This window comes from Coccinella septempunctata, chromosome 1 (assembly GCF_907165205.1).
Source record: "Coccinella septempunctata chromosome 1, icCocSept1.1, whole genome shotgun sequence".
Lineage (NCBI taxonomy): Eukaryota > Metazoa > Arthropoda > Insecta > Coleoptera > Coccinellidae > Coccinella > Coccinella septempunctata.
The window spans coordinates 31,559,871-31,587,210 of record NC_058189.1 but is presented as its reverse complement, the minus strand read 5'-3'; the positions used below and the strand labels follow the sequence as shown (position 1 = coordinate 31,587,210).

General features: G+C 38.8%; 1 protein-coding gene and 1 long non-coding RNA gene across 3 annotated transcripts in view; one reads left to right on the top strand and one right to left on the bottom strand.

Moving 5' to 3' along the window:
• The window catches only part of LOC123322616 (GTP-binding protein Di-Ras2), a 413,354-nt gene extending 386,300 nt beyond the window's left edge, over window positions 1-27,054 (top strand). The window contains exons 4-6 of one of the 2 annotated variants that reach the window (XM_044910573.1): window positions 16,859-17,136; window positions 23,017-23,340; window positions 26,779-27,054. In XM_044910573.1, the coding sequence (XP_044766508.1) occupies window positions 16,859-17,136; window positions 23,017-23,338 (600 nt within the window). In that variant the 3' untranslated portion in view covers window positions 23,339-23,340; window positions 26,779-27,054. Of the gene's footprint in view, window positions 1-16,858; window positions 17,137-23,016; window positions 24,625-26,778 lie in introns of those variants that run through there. The other variant, XM_044910572.1, reaches the window with a different exon arrangement.
• On the bottom strand, window positions 2,367-6,580 carry LOC123322621. Its single transcript, XR_006539183.1, has 3 exons — window positions 6,549-6,580; window positions 2,612-2,793; window positions 2,367-2,428 (listed from the first exon to the last, which is right to left on the bottom strand). It is a non-coding gene; the product is annotated as an uncharacterized LOC123322621 (long non-coding RNA).
• Window positions 27,055-27,340: the final 286 nt, after the last annotated feature.

Here is a 27,340-nt window from a genome sequence, read left to right as displayed (position 1 = left end):
CTGTACTGTATCGTTTCCTGTTGTATTTTATCGTTCTTTACCCTGTTCGCGTTCCGCGTCATAAGTGTTAAATCCGAAATCTCTTCTTTTCTGTCAATCATGGTGTGCTATAACCCTTGGGGCAGAGAATAAGAGATACCGCACGTTACTGAGGGGAAAGTTCCGTCAACCCCCCTGTCCGCGTTCCGCGTCATAAGTGTTAGATCCGAAATCTCTTCTTTTCTGTCAATCATGGTGTGCTATAACCCTTGGGGCAGAGAATAAGAGATACCGCACGTAATCAGTGAAATCCCGTAGTTGCGTTAAAAATAGACATCTTCTTCGCTGTCAATCATGGTGTGCTATAACCCTTGGGGCAGCGAATAAAAGTCTCGAACAGACCCGCCCTTATTGTGTTTCATTCCCGGAGAAATACAACTACACACCGATACCGTATAGCAAGTCCTTAGCATTCGTCAGTTCTGGTTGGCGCATTTTTGTTGAACCGTTGATTTTTCACTACACCCGGTATAAATTTCATAAAGTGCTCGTGACCGGATAAGATCTCCCGAATGTATTTTCACTGATAGAATCACTCATATTTTATATCACACATATCTCCCTTGTACATACAATTAGTTTCCGAAGTTGTGAATAAACTTTTACATAGTTCGATTTTGACTTCTTCGTTGTCGCTACTACCCTAGACAACACCGAGCTCTGTCTCTGGCTAGCAGCTACTCTGGTAGGTTTGCTATTCTTCCTATTGAAAAGAATAGCTGGCGCTCGAGATTAAGGATTCTCCGAGAAACGCGCGTTACAAAAATGGCGCCCGAGCAGGGACCGTGCAAAATCTACTAGGAAACAACAGAGGTGAGAAACATTAACCGGACAGTGAGTGAATTCCCAAAACAGTGAGTAAAACCTAAGAACAGTGAGTAACTATTTCTTGAACCGAGAACTGTGAAAAATAAACTTGATCTGTGTTTTATTACCTGCCACTCTGTATTGAACTGTTATACTGTGAATTGAATTGGACTATATTCTGAAAATTTTTCCTATTGTTGAAACCTATTGGAAATTATTTAATTATTCCTTTTGCCGATTACTTTATTGAGTTATTGAAAACTGAACTGTTGTTGCGCCTTAATATCAGTGAAAATTATTTCCGATTTCTTATTATTTCTGATTTATTGAATTGAACTGTTTTAATTTCGTATTGAAGGTGAGTGAATTTCCGAACATTGAAAATTTATTGTCACAATTGGTAAAATTTAATAGGTTTTATTTACCTATCAGTTTAATAGTGAATCACCTATTACCCTATTGATAACTTGTCTACCTGCTTTTATTTTCTGTTGACCTGTACTGTTGAAACTTACCAATTATTGCTGATTTTTCTGAAACCTATTGCGATTTATTTTCTGGATATTGAACTTGAAAAACTATTTGGAATCTAACCTGTGCGTTCTGGTGCGGTTCGAATTTCGGGAAATTTTCCGGACTATAAGAGACGACTTGCGAGTGAGTGCGGTATTTCGCGAATATTTTCGGACTTTAGTGGGACTGATTGACATTTTTTTTTTTCAAGTAACGTTGGACTTGTAAAATTTTTAGTGTGATACATCGGGACTTAGATTATTTTAGTGCGCCGGGACTTGAACTTAGATTTTTTTTGATACACCGGGACTTAGACTTTATTTTTTTTTTTTTGGGGTTACACCGATACCCACTTCGAGCTTGAGTGAGTAAGTTAGCCAACGATTAACTCACCGGGTTGGACTTAGAACTTAAACAGATTGTGGAGGACATACCGAGTGTGAAAGGTTGGTGCGTTCTGAATCGGACTTCGTTGAAAATAATATGTCGAACATGGACGTAAACCGGTTACTCAGTGATGAACTTACATACGAATTACAACTGAGAGGACAATCGATACCGGGTACTGTGATGACTAAACGGAGTCTACTACGACAAGTACTTCAGGCTAATGAACCTCTATTACCCCCAACATCATTGAACCCCGCCTCGGAGATTGAGATTTGCCAAAATAAACTCACCGATTTAGTGGAATCCCTTCAGAACTTCAATCATGAGAATGCAGCTAACGAATTTTCGCGAATTTACACCCGATTAATACACATACAAGGAAGGCTGGACTTTATTGTTACTGCAGACACAACACAGTTACACCTAGTTGGACAAATGAAGGCAACTACAGCTAAGGCGTTGGAAGCACTAGAGGAGCTACGTAAAAAGAGCAATCGTGAACAGCTGCAGACATCTAACCGACATCAGAAGTCTCTCTTAGATGTGGAGGTGCCCAGTTCACCTGGAGTGTCACCGATCCAACCGGAGAGGATTTCAGGGCTCCGAGAGCCATCGCTTATCGACTTGGGAGATGGTGTCGATCCTCCTGTAGTAGCCCATGTCTCACATACTGGCACACCTGTAAGGAATTCAACATTAGAAGAGGTCATGAATGAGACAAGACAGACATGTAGAGCATTACTGCGACAGTTACCAGCGATACCTCTCACGCAGTCACAGGACTGTAGAACAACCACACCTGAGGGTCTGACACAGGGTAGATGGATTAATTCTACCCGAAGGGTGTCTTTTCCACACTTACCTGCACCGTGGATAAGTCCTGACCGACCAATTGTCACTACACCTGCCAGATCAGAACCGGAGCCCCGATCGACAGTACCGACTGTCCCTGTACACAAATGGAACATTTCATTTGATGGCACTGGAAGTGTGACCGGATTTCTTGAAGAGGTGGAGAGGCTGGCTGAATCCCGTAAAGTGTCCCTGGAACAAGTTTTCGAATCAGTTTATGAATTACTACGGAAAGATGCAAGGGATTGGTTTATTCCCAGGAGAGGTACTTTCGAGGACTGGGAAGATTTTTCCAACCAACTGAAAGAAGCATTTCTGCCTGTCAACTATGAGGAGAATCTGTTGGAGGAAATAAAAAGACGAACACAAGGACCTGAAGAAAAGCTGCTTCTGTATGTTACTCGGATGCAGAACTTGTTCCAGAAGCTCACCTATACAAAACCATCCGAGGTGGAGCAGATCCGACTCATCCGACAGAGGTTGATTCCGCCCTTACAGCAGGCCTTGGCCTTCCAGGAGACCAAGACGTATGATGAACTTCTCCGTAAAGGAAAAGTTTTTGAACTGGTCCAATGGCAGATGAGCCAGTACACCCGGCCACCCTCAAAACCAGGTTTCGTGGAGGAACCTCACCTAACGTACACTCCCCGCCAACTGAACCGATATCAGGCGAGTTTTTCTGTGGATACCGGAGAACAGGTACAAACAACTGATCATAGGAAATCAATCCCGCCGACACCAGCCAACCAGACACGACTTTCTCCGCCGGGGGAAAGCCGTCCAAGGCCACCCAGATCCAGAGAATCAATAGTCCAGCAACAGGAATCACACCGTCCAACTTCTGGAGACAGGTCCGAAGGTAGATCCGGAAATTCAACACCGCCACCCCGTCGTCGAGCCGAAGATGGCCGCGCTGACCGGACCCAATCACCATCAGGGAGGAGAGTGTCCTTCCAGACACAGTGTTTCCGATGTGGTGGATATGGCCACATGCGTCGAGAATGTCGCAGGCCACCGAAAATCTTCTGTTCTCGATGTCAGAGGGAGAACATTCTATCACGAGACTGCCCGTGTTCGGAAAACTAAAGGGGAGATTGGAGACGGAGTCGACCACATCTCCCGGAATCTTGACTCCACTGACACCGACCACCTGTAATGATAACCGACCGTTAATAGAGGTCAAAATAGCCGGCGAACACTTCCGAGCACTGATAGATACAGGAGCGACCAGGAGTTTTTGCAGTCAGGCCGTATCCGATCAGTGTGAAAGTAAAGGAATCACAGGACAAACAATGCACAACAGTTTTGCAGTAATAGCGAACGGAAAAACCACCGTCACGCCGAAACTGTACACCACCACCGTGCAAATTTCCGACTACACACTGCCTGATTTGAAATTCTTACTGGTACCAAGCTTACCGGTAGACATTATTCTGGGGATGGATGTTCTGTCGACTTTCAAGTTTTCCGTAAATCTCAGTACCGCCGAATGTTTCCTGGAAGGCCGACTGGTCTCGAAGCCGATGGCTCCCGTCGAAGCCACCGCAGAAGTTCACACCGCCGAAGAACACCTGTTGGAGCTGACGGAGTCTCAGAAACAAGAACTGGAGGCATTTCTGACCGAGGAATTAAAGAAGTTCGAAGACCTGTATGGTACAACCGACCTGATTGAACACAAGATCAAACTGAAACCGGGCACCGAACCGATCAAACAACGATACCGACCTCTAAATCCGAAAATGCAGGAGATCTTCAATCAGGAAGTGGACCGTATGTTGGCTGAGGGAGTGATTGAACCCTCCAAGTCACCGTGGAGTTCACCTGTTGTATTGGTCAAGAAGAAAGACGGAAAGTACCGTTTCTGCATCGACTTCCGTGCTGTTAACCAAGTGTCTGTGAAAGATGCATACCCGTTGCCGTACATTTCTGGGATTCTGGACAAACTCCGAAAAGCGAAGTACATCTCCACACTGGACCTGAAACAAGGATACTGGCAGATACCATTAGCAAAGGAGAGCCGTCCGATTACTGCATTTACCGTCCCCGGAAGAGGTCTGTTCCAATTCACCGTGATGCCGTTCGGTTTACATGCAAGCCCAGCCACCTTCCAGAGGTTCCTAGACACCGTCATTGGCCCAGAAATGGAACCGGAAGCGTTCGCTTACCTGGACGATATAGTTGTCCTGGGGGAAACTTTCGAGGAGCACCTGGAGAACTTGAGAGAAGTATTCCGACGGTTGAGAGAAGCTAATCTTCGTCTCAACCCCGACAAGTGTGACTTTGAGCGAAAATCCCTAAAATACCTTGGACATGTCGTCACCTCCGATGGCATCTGTACCGATCCCGACAAAGTGTCTTCGATAGTGTCTTTACCAATACCGAAAACCGTCCGAGAACTTCGTCGATTCCTTGGAGTTGCCAGCTGGTACCGTCGTTTCATAGAGAACTTCTCCGATCTAGTTTCTCCGTTGACTCGATTACTGCAGAAGAAACACCGTTGGAAATGGGGAGAAGACCAGCAGAAGGCCTTCGAGCTTCTGAAACAAAAACTCACAGAATCTCCGATACTGGCTTGTCCAGACTTCACCCAACCGTTCGTTCTGCAAACTGACGCCAGTGACATGGGCCTTGGAGGTGCCCTAACACAAGTGATCGATGGAGAGGAGAGAGTAATCGCCTATGTGAGTCGAACACTAAACCCCGCAGAAAAAAATTACTCCGTGTCAGAAAAGGAATGTCTCGCCATAGTATTTTCCATAGAGAAACTGCGACCGTACCTAGAAGGATTCCATTTCACAGTAATTTCCGATCACATGAGTCTGAAATGGCTAAACTCCATCAAGTCACCGTCCGGAAGAATTGCTCGATGGGCCGTTTTCCTTCAGCAATTCGACTTCGAAGTCCAGTACCGTAAAGGATCGATGAACAAAGTAGCCGACAGCCTGTCCCGAAGCCCGTTGCCGTCCCTAGATTCCGTATGTTTATCCGAGATAGAAACAACCCAGTGCAAATGGTACAACAAGAAGTTACAGGAGGTGGAAAAAGACCCAGCAAATTTTCCTGACTACGCCGTTAGGAATGGAAAACTGTTACGACATTTCTGGGACTCATCCGACTTCACAGAAGATGGAACCGGCCAACCCTGGAAACTCTGTGTACCGACCGAACAGCGAACCGAAGTATTGAAGGAAAACCACGACTCAGAACTAGCAGGTCACATGGGGATTGCCAAGACGATTGCACGGATAGCCAGAAACTATTACTGGCCAGGGATGTTTAGAGACACTGCGAAATACGTGAGAAACTGCACATCGTGCCAAAAGTACAAAGTTTCGCAACAGAAAACCCCTGGTAAGATGCAACCACACCGAATGGCGGATGCGCCGTTCAAAGAAGTATCCACGGACATAGTTGGACCATTGCCACGGTCAAAAAAGGGAAACTCCTACATCGTGGTAATGCAAGACCGGTTCACAAAGTGGGTAGAGTGTCGTCCGTTGCGGAAAGCTACCGCCAAAACTGTTTATTCGGCCCTCTACGAACAAGTCATACTGAAATACGGTTGCCCAAAGCTAGTAATATCCGACAATGGAGTACAATTTGACAGCAGACTATTCAAGAACAGTCTCCGAGAGCTGAACATTGCTCACCGTTTCACACCACCGTATACTCCTCAGTGCAACCCCGTAGAAAGAGCTAACCGTACCCTAAAGACCATGATAGCACAGTTTTGTGAAGCCGATCAACGAACCTGGGATGAAAAGATAGGAGAGTTAACGTTTGCCATCAACACCGCTAAACAGGAGTCTACTGGATTTACACCGGCATTTTTAAATTATGGAAGGGAACTAGAAGTCCCGAGGGCGATTTATTCGACAAACCCCCACAATAACGAAATGAACAGAGAATCCAACCGTATAGAAGAAGCAAACAGAGACATGACTTACCGTACTCAACAGATCAAACATCTCCAGGAGGCTTATGAGTTCGTCCGTACTAAACTGTACCGTGCCTTCCAGCAACAGGCTCACCACTACAATCTTCGACGAAGAGAAATCCGATACCATGTGGGAGATAAAGTTCTACGCCGGGACCGTCCTTTATCCTCGGCCGTTGACAGTTTCGCCGCCAAGTTGGCTCCGAAGTTTTCCGGACCGTTTACCGTTGTTGAAGTTGTTTCACCTGTCGTCTATGACCTGAAAGATACAGAGGGTAGAAAAATCACTAACATACACATTAAAGATTTAAAACCATTTCATGCATAACCTATATTATTGTCATGATCCGTTAACCGTTCTATAGAAATAACCTCTGAAAGGAGGAAATCCGTTATTTTTCCGTTACCGAATATATATATTTTTTCGTTACCGATTATATTATTATTATCTGTTTACCTGTTTATCTGAATAACTGTAGTTGCTCGATCAACCAGAACCAGTGCATCCAGACAATCTGTCTCCAAGAATCAGCGGATAGAACCACCCCGAAAGAAGTTGAACAAGTTCCGCATGTCAACCAGTAGGGAGTTCGCCCTCCGTGCCTGTCCAAGATACCAAGGCCACCTGCAAGGAGAAATCTCGTAAATCTGACGCACGTTATTCAGCATAATTATAACCGATTACACCGTAACAATTCCGTTCAAATTCCGTACAGGCACCACCGTTGACCGAAATACCGTATCTACAGATTTTCACCCGTTCAACATGCAATTATAAATCAAACCTGTTAAAACTGTCCGAAAAAATCTGTTATTTATGTAAGGAATACCAATAAAGGATACTGTTTCACCTTGCAACTGAGTATATCCGTCTATTAATCCAATAGATCTAACCAATCTCTGTCCTGAACCGAATCGAAATTATTGTACCGTCAATTTAACACTGTTTACCTGAAGAAAACACCGTCTACCTGAAAACAGAGTACAGAGAAAAACCGTTCCAAGAAGAAAAGTTGACCACGAGGAACGATGAAGATTGGAGAGTTTATTGTTAGAAATTACCCACCTGCAAGTCTCATACCGGATCCGAAAGTCTCAACGTCCGTACAGCCGGGTCACACCAGCCCATTGAGCCCCCACGTCGAGCTGTTGGAGGCTTTCCACCTGTTGCAGCTCCCACGATTCCTGGGTAACCTACAAAACCACGATGGAATTCAAACACCCGCCAAACACAGTTAAATTAGGTACTCACCGGAAGAATGAAACATGGCACGTTTCCGACCAGCGATGAAGATGAATTTCCACATGGAGAGGGAGGATTTTCCACTGTTATACACCATTTATCCACGGAACGCTGAACAAAGTTCTTTGACAAGATGGCGGAGACCTGCGCCGAAATGACTGACGCTGACGTTTCTGCGTGCGCATTGGAACTACCAGTGGCCAACCATAGAGAAGATAAGTACTATCGAATACAGCTATTGTAAACTGGTCACGAGTATATAGGTGGCGCGCGCGAAAGTAAGGTACTAGGGGTAGATAGAGTCGTGAAATTAAGCTCACTATTTCATCGTAAGTTAATTTCTTCCGAGGTGGAGGTGGTGTAATGGACCCCAGTTTTCTGAGGAAAATTGGAGTTCATCTTGGTGCATTTTTTTCGTTTTAAATTTCCGTCTTTGAAAATATTTTAATTCTCGAATGTTCCGTGCGTTCGTTCCGACGGGCGGAGTAAGTGTGAAAAGCCGCTTGTCTGTATTTCGCGTTGTTTTTCTTACATGCCGCTGAAGATTTCAACGTTTTTCGTCTGTTGATGTGCGATAGACCGGAGCTGACGACGTTTTTCAGTCTTGTCGTATTCTGGAATTTTCAGATTTTTACCGTGAGAGGGGATATGCCTATAAAGGCGAATTTTCCCCCCGCGACGGTCACTTTTCGACTTTTCGACTGTTACTTCAGTTCTCCGGCTGACTTTTGAATTTTACTTCAGTGCTTTCCTTTCGCTTGAGTGTTATTTCGCTTTCTAGCGTGGTTTCTAACTTCTGTTATAAATTCAGTTGATTTTCCGTAGTACTTTCGCCGTTGAGAATAATCATTTTGTGTTATTTGCATCAGTGCTTAGAGTTGGTTTTTTAGTTTTTTTTTCTTTTTAAATCCTTTGAGTTTCGAGTGCTTGAAACAAAGGAGGTAGGTCCCCGTCTGTACCGTTCAGTTTCTTTGTTAGACCTACGCCGTTACTTCTTTAACTTTGACACTGCTGTACTGTATCGTTTCCTGTTGTATTTTATCGTTCTTTACCCTGTTCGCGTTCCGCGTCATAAGTGTTAAATCCGAAATCTCTTCTTTTCTGTCAATCATGGTGTGCTATAACCCTTGGGGCAGAGAATAAGAGATACCGCACGTTACTGAGGGGAAAGTTCCGTCAACCCCCCTGTCCGCGTTCCGCGTCATAAGTGTTAGATCCGAAATCTCTTCTTTTCTGTCAATCATGGTGTGCTATAACCCTTGGGGCAGAGAATAAGAGATACCGCACGTAATCAGTGAAATCCCGTAGTTGCGTTAAAAATAGACATCTTCTTCGCTGTCAATCATGGTGTGCTATAACCCTTGGGGCAGCGAATAAAAGTCTCGAACAGACCCGCCCTTATTGTGTTTCATTCCCGGAGAAATACAACTACACACCGATACCGTATAGCAAGTCCTTAGCATTCGTCAGTTCTGGTTGGCGCATTTTTGTTGAACCGTTGATTTTTCACTACACCCGGTATAAATTTCATAAAGTGCTCGTGACCGGATAAGATCTCCCGAATGTATTTTCACTGATAGAATCACTCATATTTTATATCACACATATCTCCCTTGTACATACAATTAGTTTCCGAAGTTGTGAATAAACTTTTACATAGTTCGATTTTGACTTCTTCGTTGTCGCTACTACCCTAGACAACACCGAGCTCTGTCTCTGGCTAGCAGCTACTCTGGTAGGTTTGCTATTCTTCCTATTGAAAAGAATAGCTGGCGCTCGAGATTAAGGATTCTCCGAGAAACGCGCGTTACAATAGTTTGTTATATTTTGTGGTGCAAAAGGATGGGCATATCACTAAGCGATATCTTCCACCCTAATTATTGGGAAAAAAAAACAAGATATGACAATAAATGAAATAATAGATAACAAACAAAAATCTGACTACATAATTCGTCTCGGAAATACTGGATTTCCCATACAAGTACTTTAGTTAATATAAATAATTCGATGTGGAATATGTATCGATATAAATACGAAGATACTCCGAGCATAAACATCGGGTCCCAGATGGAAATTTCCATGAAGAAAAAACTTGAAACGAAACAGAAATTCGTGTCACAAATATGAAGTTACAGATGGAGTTATTTTACAGAAGCAATAAACTGATTCAGAATTTTCCAAAATGTTTATACATATATGCTAATTTTGCACTTTATGTGGTGCTATTTTGTCTATTGCAGAATAGGTTACTGACGAAACATTTTGTGTTCTATTTACTAACGAATGCAAACAAAATTTTTTTCATTTTCGAAAGAGTGGGTGCTAACTTCACGGACACTGCTTTCGTTATGTCGGTTGCTTGTCATTTTTCCAGTCGATTTCTTCGCCGTCAACTTCTAGATTCGTCGTGGGTCGCAGTCTCCTCTTCTGCAGTAAGATTGCTTGGCTCTTTTGTCCATTGTTTGATCATTTTTCTCTGTTATTGGGTGTAACCTGTTGAGAATAAATGTATTATTATTATTATTATGCACCAATCATTTGATTCGTCAATTGTTTCTTGTAGAACTCGTTCTATTGCTTCTGGGTTGCGGTGTCGTGTTGCTATGCCTGTGTGGTCAGCATTAGCATGGTTCTTGGATTCTTCGGAATATCGTGAATGTATATGTTGTACAGAAGTGGCCCAAGTACTGATCCTTGGGGTACTCCAGCCTCTATATCTCTTGTTGTGGAGCATTCTCCTTCCACTTTGACGTAAAATCTCCTATTTTTGAGATAATTCCTGATTAACTTGCATATTTTGATCGAATAACCAGTACATCTCATCTTATATATTAATGCTTCATGCCATACTCTGTCGAATGCTCTAGCGACGTCTAGTAAAACAAGATCTGTAGCTTGTTATTTTGGAATCCCTTTGTAATGTATTCTGTGAGCCTTAATAATTGTTGTTCTCTTGAATGCTCTCTTCTGAATCCTAACTGTTCTGGTGGTATTTGTTTCAGATTTTCGTTTTCCTCATTTAGCCTCGTGGCTATAATTCTTTCTACTACTTTTTCCTAACGCAGACAGTAGACTTATCGGTCTGTAGTTTTGTGGGAATGGTTTATTGAACACTATGACTTTCGCTGTTTTCCATTTTTCTGGGTAGTGTTCTGTCCTCATAATTCCATTTGCGATATTTGTGAGAGCAGCTGTACCTTTTCTAGGTAATTTCTTCAACATAACATTCGTTATTTTATCGCTTCCTGGAGCTCTCCTCTTCTTCAAACTTCCAATTATTTCCCTAATTTCATTTGGCGATGTTGGTTTATCTATTTCATCAGCCGCTGGTAATTCATCCATTTCTTCTTTATTTTCTTCAACCAGTTCTTCCAAATCTTCATTATCGTCGTCTATCCTGTAATTTATTCTCGATTCTCCTTCGATCGAGTCCGCGAATGCATCTGCCTTATCAGTAGTGGTATACGCCATTCCCCTTGCTCCGTGTAGGAGTGGAATTTTAGTCTTTTCTCCTCGTAGGCTTTTTTGCATTCTCCGTGCTTGTTCTTAGATCTTTCAGAGCATTTTTCAGAACTTGGCTATGGCGGTCGAGGTTCCTTCTATTCAGATCATTTTTATTCATCCGATATATTCTTCTGAGTCTTCGATTTTCTCGTATAAAATCCTTTAATTCTTTAGGCGTATCGCCATGCGGATGACTTGGTGCTGGTCTCTTCACTCTTCTCGTGCTTTTTTCGTAAGCTTTTAATATAATCTCTTCCAGTTTATCAATCGCACATTCCAGGTCCTCTGGAGTGCTTATTGTTGGAATTTCTGATGATTCTGATTGTATTAAATGGCTGTATTTGACCCAATTGGTATATTCTCTTATTTTCTTCAGTTTTTTCCTTGGTTCTTCTCAAATTGTCAATACCACGAGATTGTGGTTTGAGGTTCCATCTTCCAAAATTTCAATCGAGAATTCTTGAGTTATATTTTTCAATATCGCGATATCTATTACATCTGGTATTCCTATACCAAAAGCAAGATATGTCGGTAACTCTGGTCCAATCACTATGGCATTTTGTTTTTCGGCGAAATCATTGAGTTTTTTTCCATTTCTATTCTCTGCTCTACTGTTTCATAATGGGGATTTACAGTTGTAATCTCCGATGCAGATTTTCGGGTGTGTTCCTTTCAACATGTTGTTTATCTGCTCTTCCAATGGATTGTTTGGTGGTCGCTTATATGCCGAGGTAATTTCGACTCTTTGACGATTTAATTCGGCAACAATCGTCACTGTTGCTGTTTCTCCTTGTGTTTCGTCGGATCTAATTTTGAAGTAGTGTTTCAGATCTGTTCTCACCAATACTGCTTCTCCTCCTCCGGTGTTTGTAATTCTGTCACATCCATACATTTCATAATTCATGAAATTCAGTCGTCTGTTTCGCTTTATTCTTGTTTCCTGTAGGGCTATAATACCTGGTTGTCTCTCTGATACTATTTCTTCTATCTCGGCTTTCCGAGTGTTGATTCTGTTTATGTTCCACGATATTATCTTGAGGAATTTCTTCCTAATATCCGTAAGGTCCATTGATTCAGTTTACTAAATAATGCTTGGAGTTTTTTCTCTATTTCCCTCTCAATTTTCAATATTATCTTGTTAAAAAAATTTTCCGTGAAGATATCAAAATCATCAGCTGATTCAGATATCTTTTTCTTCTCCTGTTGACTGTTCACAGCCTGTTTCATTGTAAGCTTCTTCTGTTCTTCTTTTTTCTGAACGGGTTTTGGAGTGTCCCTCTTCTTTTCCTGTTCTGTAGGTTTGGTCTTCGCTATTTCCTAAATTTTTTGATCAGTAGTTGTTGTTTTTGTTACCTCCTTTTTATGTTCAGCTGATTTTCGGGAATTCTTCTTTCTGGTCACCAACTTGAACTCGCTACATCCTTTGTAGCTAGCTGGATGGCCCTCTTCTCCACATAAGACGCATGTGGCATTTCCCTCTTCACCTTTTCTGGTGAGTGTGCAGTCATTGCTGCTATGGCTTCCTGAGCACTTCACGCATCTCCACGGGAAGGAGCATTTGTTCTGTGCATGTCCGTACCTTTGGCACCTAAAGCACTGGCTTGGACTTTCAGGCCTCTTTTTGTGTTCAACCACAATACAGAGATTGTAGATTCGCTTAACTTCGAAGATTTGCTCTTTTTGGTTTTTAACCAGGTAGAGAGGTATGGGCTTCTTGGGCCTGTTCGATGTCATCCTGGACACCACAGCGTCTGATATTCCTTGGAATATCAGGTCGTCCTTTCAACGCAAGATCAGCGTCGATTGGTAAATGCCTGATGACGGCATATATCTTCTTCTCCTCCTCCATTTGGTAGGTAAAAAATGAGTTCATTTTTTCCACGTAAATTTGTCCGACCCACGGACTCACCTTCGCTAAAGTCTTCTTCGACTTCATCGGAAGCTTCCATGTAGGAACCCTCATTATCTGACGTTTCCGACATGGCTAAACGTTTTTAGTTTTCTACAATGGCGATAAATATCAATAAGAGAGAAAAGAACAAAAATTACCAATTCAGGCTATATCAATCATCTTTGTCTATGGTCGATCGTGAGTTGGGTTGCCTGACTCCGGTTTGTCCTTAGAACATATATTCTAAGGGTTTGTCAGGCGCCGACGAAAGAAAAACTTTGTCGTCTGTCAGTCACGACAATTTTATTATTCGCATCATCGCCGGACTCGCCGAAATCTCTCTTTGAAATAATTTTTTTATATATCTTCGAAAGTTTCGCACCATTTTAGTCATCTCTGTTTAGTGAATGAGCCAAAGTGATATTGAGCAACTTTAAGTGAAGTGCCGTGTGTCCTCTATCGTGCCACGGAGCTAAGTGCAGAAGGAGGGTTGTTTCCGTGTTTCCCTTCCCTTAGGAGCCCCCTTTCTGCTACCAAAGCAGTGGAGATTCATCAGAGTTCGACTCAAGCCAGTTGGGTTAGGTAAGAGCATTTTCACCTGTCCAGTTGCTCAATATCAATAAATCATCTGAAATTGATAGCAAACTCATTTGCGATCAAATAGTCTATATCACTGAAAATCACATAACGCTATCTTTGTCTACAGCAACAGTTTTGCTGGCGTTGCCAAATATATAAATATATACTGCCATTGCCATTGCGAGATAATTAACAAGATCAATCTTCCTTTTTCGATGGCGAAAGCGCTATTCTATGTATCAACATAGAATAGCGCCACGTGCAAATAATTGTGGCAACACGGAATACAACTACACATGCGTCAACTGAGTGACAGTAGTTTGAATTTAAAAAGTTTGTAGGACTTTGTTCTTGACAAATTATTTTTTTTAAATGGTATTTGTGGAGCTGCAGAAGATGAAGTATCAAAATGCATCGTTGTCCAACTAATATGAAAAAGTGAGTTGAAAATATTTATACCAGTGATAGCTGTGAATACATATTTATGCCAGAAATAACAACAGTGGAGACGGTATCCAAAATTGAAGCAGATGTGAAGAGGGGTAGTGCAGAAACTTTTTCAGTAGCTTATGTTGCTGGTTTCATTTGAAAAGTCATCTCTAAAAAAATAACGTGTACGGATTGTTCTGCTTTATTATCATCAGATGAATTGAAGGCACACAACATGTTCATCTGGAACAAGAAATAGTCAGATGATAAGAGGAGTTTGTATTATCCAATATCCAAGTATTGTATTCACAATATCCATTGGACAAGGTAAAACTTCTTAAATTTGTTCATAACGACATTAATTTTTCATCGTTAACATGTGAACAGATTGAAACTATAACAGTGCAGAGTACTGTAAATATTGGAATAGTATGGTGGTTAAAAGGAAAAAACAGAAATTTGAAAACTGAAAAAAAAAAAGAAAATCAAATAAAAAAAATTGAGAATATGGGAAGATCATTCGACCTATTTTGTTGTTTTATCCGTTACTTGTTTTATATTTTTCTTGTTGTTTTAGATTTTCCCTTTTTCATACCTTAATTGTTCTCCTATATGTCTGTTGTCATTGATTTAATTTAAATTCAAATAAATCGTCTAATCACCATTCGATAAGTTGTACTTATCGTTTTGGTTCAAAAATTTTCACGCTGCCATATTGATTGCGAAATTGTTTGCCAATGTGAAATATAATAATCAACATGGCAAAAATTTAAGCATCAATTTTATGGTTGCGCAAAATCGCTCCCATACTTCAAAACAAGAAAAAAATAATTCACAAAAGGATAATACGAAATTCCCGCGCTAAACGCTACACAACAGCGCCTTTGGCGCCACCTACAAACAGGGTCGATGCTGTGAGACAAGGATGCAAAACATCGGACGAAATATAGTGGGGAGTTGGGCGTCCGTTGATGTCTCTGTCCTTTCATCATTTTGGGGAAGCATAATTAAGTCATATTGAGAGTCCATATCAAGGATGAATTTCATCGAAAAAAATCTTGAAGTGGTCGGATAGAGCTGGAAGAATATTTATAAAAAGGTTCTTCAAGCGAAATGGACGTTTAATATCATGGAACACAATAATCTTATTTGAATTTCAGGTCATTGTCCATTATTCCTTTCAAAGTAATCAGAAATCACTCGTTACTCGTTAAGAGGAGTTTATATACCACGGGACTTTCTCACAATTCGTATAATGCGTAAAGGGGCAAAGACTACCAGAATGTGGAGTGTTGCCAGAACACTTGAACGATAAGTAGAAGTTACGAATATTACAGTAATTTCCACTTTTGTCTAAAAGATGGCAGCACTTAACGAACGTCTTTTTTCAATTTTACCAGAATACGAATTTTAGCCAATGGCAAGACTTTTCGAGAAATTCTTCCATGTGGAAATTAATAGAAGAGATAATTTCACCTTGAAAAGTCATTGACATGAATGAATATTTATTCTTCAATGAGGAAGTTCCGAGATGACCAACTGATTGAATTGAATTATTATGATTGAATTAGTGTTTTCTGACGTAATTCATTCATTTTCTCTTTTTGAACTTCATTCATTCATTCATTGCTGTATCCCGTTACCGGGAATTAATCTACAAAAAGACATGAAAAAAGAACAGACTTATAATTTCTTGGGGCTAATTGCGACTGTGTGCCCTCCTTTGACTGAAGAGACCCAACCGTTACCTACAGATCCTTCCACACTCCGGGCATGGATAGTCATCAACCAGATTTGGCCGCCGCTGAATTCTTCTCGAGTATCCATTATAACTGTGCACCATAGATCTCCACTGTGACCTGTCTAACGCTAGTTGTTCCCAGTTATGATTGGCATTAACTGATTTTAGGGATTGATGTAGTGTATCCTTAAACCGCTTGTACTGGCCTCCTGGTTTCCGAACTCCCTCAGTGAATTCGCCATATAGAGCTATTTTGGGGAGTCTTGTGTCTTGGATCCTCAGAATGTGGCCGCTCTTTGGCGGTATGTGCTGGGGTGAGTTCACGCCATTTGAAGAATGGCGTGCTCTTGGGGTGATTGTTTCGTCCCACTGCTAGGGTCGGACTCATCAGGTAGGTTAATGAACCCTAGCAGCTACCTACGACAATCGCCGAAGCAGCGTAGTTTGTGCCTGCTATAAACGCCGGTTACGTCGAGGGTATAGAGTGTTGCGTCGCCGGTGGCGCCATCGTTTGGCGTATGCTGCACCGCAATAGACGTATAATCTACCCTGTGATCGCAACCGTCGTGCGCAGTGATGCCATCGTTTGGCTACCCTTGGTACCATCATGGTGAGATGAAGTATTCCTCTACCATGGGTACAACTACGCCGCCACAGCTCCATCTGAGTCGGGCCCTCGTTACTTGAGTCTCAATTGTTGTACAACTCGCGCGCTGCAAGACTTCTGCATTCGAAACTTTGTGGAACCATCTGATGTGCATTATCTGTCTTAGATGACGTTGTTGCGTTTGTTCAAGCTGTTTAATATGTCGCCTGTACGGCGTCCAGCTTTCGCTTCCGTAAAGAAGCGTTGGGAGGACGACTGCCTTGTAAACAGCTGTCTTGGTCTTCAGATTGAGGTCAATATAAAAATGTTTGTTTGTTTTTTTTCAGGTTGATATACTCGACACTTCAGGAGAAATGGAGTTTCCAGCCATGCGTAGATTATGCATAGCCACCGCTCACGCCTTCCTTCTAGTATATGCTGTAACCTCAACTCCGTCCTTTCAGTGCATAAAGCAATGTTTCGAGGAAATCAGGGAACAGAGAGGTGATTTCCAAGAAATTCCTATCGTGGTAGCTGGAAACAAACTGGATTTAACTTCCACACATCGGGAAGTTAATATTGAAGATGTTTCCGAGTGGGTTTTCTGTGAATTACCCAAACTAAGGTGAATATAGAACGAGTGGATTCCCCTCACAAATAGGTTTCAGTCTGCCATGGTGAGGACATTAATTATGAATATCATAATATCCGAAGAACTGCAAATTTCAACTTGGTAATAACCCAGTTCGATAAATGCATCGATTTTCTCTCTACTCTAAGACGTTCTTTTTTATCACTTTTATCCAATTTACTCTGTGTTAATCCATTGCGGAAAAAGTGGAACCGAGAATATCTGTTCACTCAGTTTTAATATTATTGCCAGTAAACACTTACACAAGCTTAACGTCAAGGCTTGTTTACTTCACTGATTGCTATAGAAGTTACCTTAGCAATCACACAGTGATTGCCACACAGTAGCAGTTGAGTGTTTTTTTCTTCTTCGACGTTGACTGTAATGTCATGATGCGGCACGGGCACGGTACGGTCCTAGGTAGGTAGGTGAAGGTAGGTGTGCCCCTACCTTCAGTCCATGCAAACGAGCATGTGCATTATTAAAATTTCGTTGCTTGAAAGTGTCAGTTATTCAAGTTCTTTTACAGTTTAGTCCTTTAGTTGACTTATTAATCTGTGAATCAACTTTTAGTTGCTCTCACAGAAAACAAAAAACACATTCTGAATATCAATAAATTTTGAATTTTACAATAAGATTGATACTACAACAATTCTTTCGAATGTCACCTCACTTGCCAGCTTAAAAGTAGCCAGAGAACTTGAATATTTTATTCCTTTTAATTCCTTTGCGAAGTTTATTGGAAAGGTCAGCAGCAGCATAACTTGGTCTTCTTGTTCCGTAATTTGTTTTCACATTCTCATCAAGGTAGAACATCTCCCTGTCTCTTGTCTTATAGCGATGGACAATGTTCTTTCATTGTTGAGATCTGAATCTATTCTCAATTGTTAAGGAAGAGTCGACGGTGGCGCTAGAAGTCGATGTGAACGCATATTCTTCATATTCTGAGTCAAATATCAGAAAAATTATTTCCTGGAAACTGACATGTTTATTGGTATAGTTCAAATGAAGATATATTTTTTTGCAAGCTCAATCAATTCTTCCTCTAAAATTATGGTTTCCAAGACCAATCTCTCGCGATATTTTTCAGTATATTAGCACGAATTTTTGAGAGGATTTTTTCTTCCGAGTATGGTTTTGGAAATAGGAATTAATTCACTAATGCGGACTATGTAAGTACCAATACCCTCTACATCAGACAAGATTTCAATTTTTAATTAATACTTCAACATGTGTTCCATACTAAAATAGTACAAATATTTTCTTTAAACGATCGCATAAATTTTTCCGGAACTTTACTCTGTTGTCAATATGTTTAAATCACAATGACGCATTATATTAAAACCAATGTTCAAAATTCTCAAGAAGTTTCTTTTCGGTTATTTTATCAGATTTACTGTAATGAAAATGCTGAAATGAAACATCCATATGTAGTTCCAAAATGGTTGTCACTGCGGGATGATTATTGTACTCCGCGTCCTGGTTTGGAACTCAAAAATCATCATTACATTTCAACCGTTTAAGAAAATATTAGTTCAAATTAGTCTTTATGATAGTGATATGTATTTGTTTGTGATATGAGTGTGAAATTCTTTTTGATTGGAGTGAATTTGAAAGAATACATGTTCTAACCTACACTGCATTTGAAACAATTGTTGGGGATTGGCCTGTCCAAGAATCCTGTACTTCCACGGGACTCCGGGAATACAAACCATTAGTTTACCACTTGATTTTGGGAACATAGTATAATTGCTGAGCCTAGATCCTTCTCAGATATCGATTGAAATTTATTCTGGGAGGATTCTGCATTTCTTCATAAACTTTTTAGGGTTTTCACTCCCAATCTCTGAAACAAAATCAATTAAAAATGAAATCAACGATTTGCTCCTGCGTAAATTCTTGCACTAATTTGTCAGGAGCAAATTAACTAGAAAAAGTTGTTGCCTGACAATGAACTCAAAATAAATAACGTTGAAATTATAATTCTAAGTTGTAACTGCACAGTTTTTGTATTGATAATACTCCATTTTAAAAATGCAATTTATGATATGCTGTGACTGCACAGTTTCTGTATTGACAATTCTGCATTGAAAAATGCAGTATTTGATATACTGTATAGTTTCTGTATTGATGTTTCTGCATTTTGGAAATGCAGTTTTTGTTATACCTACAGTTACATCACTATCTGTAATAATAATACTTCATTTTTAAAATGCAATTTTTGATCTTCAGTTAGATACCGTACAGTTTCCGTAATCATAAATCTGCATTTTGAAAATGCAGTTTCTGATATACAGTGACTGCACAGTTTCTGTATTGATAATTCTGCATTTCAAAAATGCAGTTACTGTATAGTTTCTGAATTCATAACTCTGCATTCAAAAACTGCAGCATTATTTCATATACAGTTACTAGTATACTAGTATACTAGTTACTACAGAGTTTTTGAATTGATCATTCTTTATTTTGAAAATGCAGTTTTTGATGTATAGGTACTATATAGTCTCTATACTAGTAATTCTGCATTTTAAAATTGCAGTTTTTAATATACAATGACTGCACAGTTACGGTGTCCGCATTGAAAAATGCAGACTGCACCGAACCTATAAGGCTGACGGTGTCGAGGTTATCAGTACCGCGTGGCCGGTAGCGCCATCGGTCGGGACCACAGCTCGCTGCCATAATAACTTTATTTTATACGAGAATAATGTTTGAAAAAATTTACATCACGATTGAACGAAACAGAAAATCAAAAAGCTGGAATTTTTTTATCCGCTAGCTCTTCAGGTAGATTAACATCATTTACTCACTCTTCTGATATATTCTATGTGAGAATAATAATACTTACAACAGAGAACGACGAGAACGTTGTACGTATTTGATCAGGTCAGTATATAGTACACTTTATTCCTTTAATTAAAAGCATTTTGGGATGTTGAATCTGATGTTTATTATTTGAACATCATTATTGATACAAGATTTAGATTTTTTTATAGGTATAAGTAGAAAGTTGATAAATGATTATATATACTCTTGTTCCAGCTAAAAAAATCTCAATACATCTCAATAGATGTTCAATCTTCAAAATTCGAAAAGTAGATTTGTTGCCACTTTATTTTTGTTTAAGATAAAGCTGTTTACTCCTAAATGAGCTCAGGATAAATGCCATGTTTTTCTGGCATAATGGGCTTTTTAATCTGACTCGGAAGTAAGTTGCAGGTAATTTTTTATAAGATTTTATCGATCACTGAGAGCTTACTGATAGGCCTGTAATTACAAACCATGTCCCTTTTACAACTGTTTTGTATAGGTGCCATGTAACTAAACTTCCACATTGCGGGGTAGTACCATGATAGTGATATGTTAAACATTAGGGTGAGCGGAAGGTTCAGGTTATCAACACAATTTTTTATAAATAGTGGTGGTATTGCGTCAGGACCACTGAACTATACTCAAAATGCAAAGCGCACAGCAATAGATACGAGCAAGCCGAGAGAGATAGTCAATAGAGTGTCGGGCCTTTTTGTCTGCCGGGCAGTGTAGTGAGAGTGTCGTACCCTTGAACTTCAATTACGATTTTTCCGTATGATAAATATTTTTCCATGATAACGATTTTATTTCCTTTTAATCATTGTTCACAATAACACCATTGTTTCCTGCACAAATATTCTTTCAGAAAAATATCAATACACAAAAAGATCTTACGACAAGTGACATATTTTTCTTTAATTTCGTATTTGCATCCATTTTTCACGTCTCTCTTAGATTATCACCATCAAATTGGTAGGTATAAATAGCAAAGGTCATGAGCATACATATATTCGAGGCTGTTTTCTCGTTAACATTTTTCTCATGGCTGGATGGAAGGAACCAGACTATCAAAATGCCATAAAATTATTATGCCTCGCAATTATTGACATGCAATTCCACATCAACAAAAGAACATGCCAAAATTACGATAGCTCATCACACCAGCATATCCAATTATTATATAAGATATCGAATAGAAAATTACACCTCGAATTTTAATAAAATATTAAATTTAATGAACAAAAAACAGTGAAAGCGGTATTAGTTCCTTTTCTCTGTTAGACGGTTTTGAGTGTTGTGACGAAAATTGAATAGCTGCATCACAAAACTGGACCCTTTTCTCATGGATTGAGGGAATTGTAATCTTAAAATGAAAATCGACAATTATTATAGGTAACTGAAAATTCGAAGTATGTTATTTTTTTATCTAAGCTTATCAAAGTTCTAATGGTGAAAGGCAAAATGCACATAAATCTACTGATTTGAATGTTCCTAAAATAATTTAGTTTTTATTATACCTCAAACTTAGCATAGATTTTCATCTTACGATTGCTTTCATTCCACTTATTTTTAATTCTGAGAAAAAGAATGATTTTCATTTTCTTGTTCAAAGATACTGGGAATGTTCATTTCTATATTCCCATCGGATTGAATGGCATCTTTATAGTTCGCCATGAGTAGAATAAAAGCATCAGGAAAGATCAAGAGAATGATTTGTAGAATCAATAAGAACTCAGGTGTTAGTAAGTCTCAACATCAGTAAAAAAATGTTTGTTACAGCACTGTGGCCTTCTCACTGGATAATTGATGACTACAAATCGGTAAAATGGAATTGCCATCATCCACTTTTCCTACAGTTCTGATTTTTTCAGTGGGAAACTAAAATTCACAAGAAGTTACTCTTATATTCTATAAATATAAACCTTGCAATATCACCTACGGAAAGTAACACTGCCTTCAGGACTCGATTCACACTTGCACTTTTTCACTATTTTTATGAACATAATGATAATTATTTTATTCGTGACCTTAGTACGGTACTGTTTCAGCCGTTTCCATAGTAATAAAATCAGTTATTGGAGCAGGGGAAGTGATTGGCTAAAATTTATTTACAATGATGGATGATCCTGCTAACAAACCCATCTCTTTCGGCTTGCATCTATTTATTACTGGGCGCTTTCCATTTTGATTATAGTTCAGTGGTCTGGACCTGCACTTTAATTCATATGAAAATTTTTCAAGAGCGCTCATTTACGACCGTCAGCGTGAACTTCTGGTCAACGCCTGTATGAGTATCATGGTCTGCACGACATCCCGGTTACTTCGAAGGTACTCTTGAATAAGTCGGCAAACGATTTACAGACCCCTTCAGAACTACCAGCAATGAAGAAAGCCAGAAAGGTATTTTTCGGAATAAATATCCTTTTAACTAGAAAAGTGCAAAGCACAATTCCGATGTACGTTGAATCTATTTTGAGATCGTGTTGTACATTTGTCAACTGCCATCAAGGCATCAAGAGTAAGGCAAGGTGCAAATAGAAACGCAGGTTGGTGAGGGGACGCAGAGTGAAGCAGCGTGAGTTTTTCTAAAACATAGAAAGGAACAAGTCCTCGCAAATAAAGCGTGATGGTAACTTGACGTAGATACTACATGCAGTGCAGGAAGAAGCTGCGTCACCTCACCTACCTGCGTTTCTCTAATCGCTTGTCCGTGGAGTATATATAGACTACCTACCATATATACTTGAGTACAAAATTTAGTTTAGTGATCTTGTTTTTTCCAGTTTCCAAGGCAACTTTTTCGAATTTCTCTCCCGTGAGGATTTTATACGAAATATGAAGAAGGTTAAAAAAAAGAATTAATAAAATCGGTGCAGCCGTTTTTATGTGATTGTATACGACCGCGGATTATGATTTATAGATTTCATTATGAACACGCTGATAAAGTATTTTCGTAACTAGCAACTGCTAGTTTCAAAAATCCTTTATAAAAAATCCTTCTATAGTGAACTATATAACTATAGATAGTTCTATCTCATGAATAACTCAATTTTTCTCTTTCAGGGTTAAAGTTCTTGAATGTTCAGCAAAGGACGACATCAATGTCCGGGAAGTTTTTCGATCATTTCTGAAAATTTCTCGTATTTTTCCTAAAGATTCCGAGGACCAGCCCTCCGGTCTCAAAAGAACTGCTAGCGCTTATATGTCGCACAAAGGTGGCAAGAAAACTGGCAGTCCATCTCTGGAGCGGGCAAAACCAGAGGGTTCAGAAAACGGCAGCTTGTCAAAACCAAGATCCAGGTCATTGATAAGAAGAACAAGTCGTAAAGCTAAGCAACAGCTCAGAGATACAAGAAACGGTTGCGATGATTGCAACGTGTCGTAAAGGTTTTTTCTTTTACGTGTTCGAAATATGCTACTGAATTCAGTATGATGATAATAATCCATGCAATTATCTTGATTTTTTCTAAAAAAAATTAACCCACCGTTCTTTTCAAACAGTTTTTTATACTTTGTATTATTTACAAAAATGAATGGAAAAATCAGAATGTCAAAAAAAATACTACAGTAATTTCAAAAAAAATTGTTTCGAGACGTCCTAAACAAATCAATTATCCATATTTAATTAACGAAATCGGATTCATCCAGAATTTTTCTATGCAAGGTGTATGGTCTTTTGTTGGAGACCTTGTACTTACAGAAATTTCTCTTTTACGTGAGCCAGTCTGTATAATCTACAAGGCTTTTCTTCACCAATTCGAAATAGAATGGCAACTGGTTTGTTTTTCAAACTCCACAAGTCCAGTGTCAATTAAATCATACTACTAATGATTCATTTATAATTTGAGAGCCATTTGAGGACATTGTGTTACTTTCAATATACAGGGTGTCCCGAAAAATCTTAGTTAACCATTATGGTAACGGTACATTCTATCCTAAATGCACTTCTGTTCGAAAAACAAACTCTATTAACTATTGAACAGTATTATAGTTTCATCAGTAAGACATTCGTTCTTTCGTAATAAGTTGACCGTGACAAAACGAAACGATGCATTGCTTTAGTTATTACATGTTTGTTACTGTTAGTTCCATATAGACACTATGGTTAGTTAGAAGTTAGAATGTTGGCCGTGACAAAACGAAATTTACATTGCTTACTGATCGATTTTGTTACTGTTAACTGTTAACTCTCAGAAGTAAAATGGACAAAACTTCGAGCCATTTTTGTAATCATGGCTTTTGCTGTATTTTTTTCATTTTTCAATCAATCTTCAACACCCTGTTGATCCGAAACGAAGCCGTTTTGGCCTATAGTTTATTAAGAAATGTACCTAGAGATATTTTTATTTTCAATTAATGATTAACGTGTGACGTTTTATTTTCGGGGCAGCCTATATATTATCTTCAGTAATATTAATCATATGTAGGACCTCGGAAATATTCAATCTTGTTAGTTACCATGAAGTAATGATGCATTCCTTATGGAAATAAAATGTTTGCATGGGGTGATATCATCATAAAAAATAGCTTTAAAATACCCCTCACATTGTTCTGGATATAACCTCAGTCCTTGTACTTTTTATAGATACTGCACAAACCCAATCCATATTGAATGTGATGCCTATACCAAAAACCTTTTCGAAAATATATACCTCTCAATGTTGTTGCCTATATGTGTATGTATTTTTGTATTATTTTTATTGATATCGTTGTTGTTTTCATCATACAAAACTGGATTTGCATTCAGAGGAAATAAAAAGTTTCATAAGAAATCACTCTACTAAAACCAGAATATATTTATGTTTCTCCATTTGTATTTGAGAATAAATCTGTTATTTGCGTAAATTGAATGAGGCATCTAAAAAAATATTTCTTGTATACTGCACCACAAAAATTATTTCTTAGTAAAAGTCTATTGTTATTACAGCGCTGGGTTGATAGGTTGATTGCAAAATAATTATTATATGGGAATTATGTGTTTGAGAGGTTTGAAAACTTTTTTCATTCTTGAAGAAATTACCTTTTATTTTGTTGTTCTTTAGATTTCAAGTGGATCTTTTCGGCTTTGGCTGGCGATTGCAAGCAAAACATTTGCTATTTGTAAATATTCTCAGTCAGTATAAAATTTCGCTCAGGAAAAAATGTCCATGAAAGGGAGGTTTCTCAACATGCTACTGAATATTGATATTTTTTTCTCACCAAATAAAATGAGTGACCACAAAATATACTGGAAGTAGCAGTTCTTTCTATTAATTATTCAAAATTCGAATATTAAATATTTGGCAACATCAAAGGTCCAAACTTGCACTCATCGACCCAACTATATCCAACCTAAATCCTATCACCCAACATAGAAGAGACTTAGTGACCATAAGACGACTCCGAATCGGACATAGCCTTGTATCTCATCAACACCTCCTAGCAAAGGATAACGCCCCAATATGTACTACATGCAACACCAATATCACCATCCGGCACATTATAACAGAATGCAGCATGTACCAGACCCAAAGGAATCATTTCAATGTGAACATCAAGATGGAAGAAGCTCTTAAGATCAACACAACGGATATCCTCAATACTTTAGCTTTTATAAAGTCTATCAATGTGAAAATTTAATTGTAAATAGTCCCCTAAGTCATACATGTAACAGTTCCAACACCGCTAATGACCTAGCTGTCGAAGCGGCAAACCTATAATAAAAAAAAAAAAAAAAAAAATTGAACAGTAGTATTCTCTATTCCACGAGAGAAATTATCATGCTGAAATGAAGTAAAATTTTAGGCTCCGAAATAGATATTTGAGAATGCGTTTCTAAATAAATAATCAAAGTTTGAAACTGTTCAACACAAAATTCCATAAACAACCTTAAAATCTTATGGACCATGTAAAAACTTCTTTGTAGTACCTAGGCGCTTTGTAGAACCTTTCCAGACTATCTAGAGCTCTTAGAGTCTCAAGTCTAAACCAACTGGTGGTTGTATAATTTGAACCCCCAAGAATAAACGCACTATATACTTGCTTGTCAAACTTATACAAGGGTACGTTGAAATATACAGGGTGTTTCATTATAAACTGGACAAACATATATGGTCGGTAGGTGATACCGGGAGAATCATATCTGCCTTAGGAGATATACCCCGTTTCCGAAGCATAAGCGGGATACAAGGTGTGCAACGTCATATGTGAGCAATATTCTAATGAGTGTGGTGAGTTATTTATATATCTTGTAATAACGGTTTCCGATTACATCTCAGTATTATTGGGTGCTCAATTCAGAAAAGGTGAAGAACTGAAAAAATTACGAAATGGCGGAAAACCAGCAATTAGCACAATTAGTGTTCGCATTTAGGATCATATAAATTGAGGAATCAAATTGTCCAATACAAAAGTGAAATGTAAAGATTATTAAATGGGGTGCCCCATTTGAAAATTGAAAGATATAAATTCAGTTTTTGCAAATATATTGCAGAAAGAAGAGGACACAGTATATTATTATATGTCTGTGTCACAGGGCATACTTCTATATATTTCCTCTGAGTGAAAATATTCTGAAAACATCAAGGTTTATGACAATTTTATGAATATGGAGGTTTGACATAATGAAGTGAGAACATAAAAATATATCATTCAAATGGAAATTTCCAAGTGAATATGAAAATAAATACCGAATTCTTTATACAAGCATCCATTCAAGAATCTGATGATCTGTATGTGATTAATATATCATTAATATTAGAGTTATATTGAACATTTTAAATGCATTTACAAAAAATAAAATAAAGAAAATTTTTTACATGAGTAATAATGGCTATTTTATTCCAGATATCTTGAACATGGGTACCTATACATTGTGATCATTATACGAGGTTTGAACAATTTAAAAAATAACATGTGAACTATAAATATTATATGGTCATGTTGTATTTTGTGAAATTGAGTTGAATAAATTTTTTACTCGCATTTCAATGTTGAAAAAAACATTTTATTCAGTGAACCTTACCTAACGTGAACTGATGAAAAACTATTCAAAACATATACAGGGTGTCTACTTTCAAAAGAGCCAAACTTCATGGGCAGATCATACAAATGATTTGCAACAAAAAATGTCATACAGTATCTACATTTCATAATTTCAAGAAATATTTCAAGTTTTTCCATGAAATCATGAATACATCAGTTATTCTTATAACGTGACCAAATTTAACCATATATTTTGAAACGGCATTAAATTTGCATTGGAGTTTTCTCTTTTCCATACATGGCTATTTCGTAAATTTATCATACATACATCAGTTATCCTTATAACCTGACCAAATTTAACCACATATTTTGAAACGGCATTAAATACATCGGACTCCAAAGAGGTTCTGTTTGGGAGAATTTG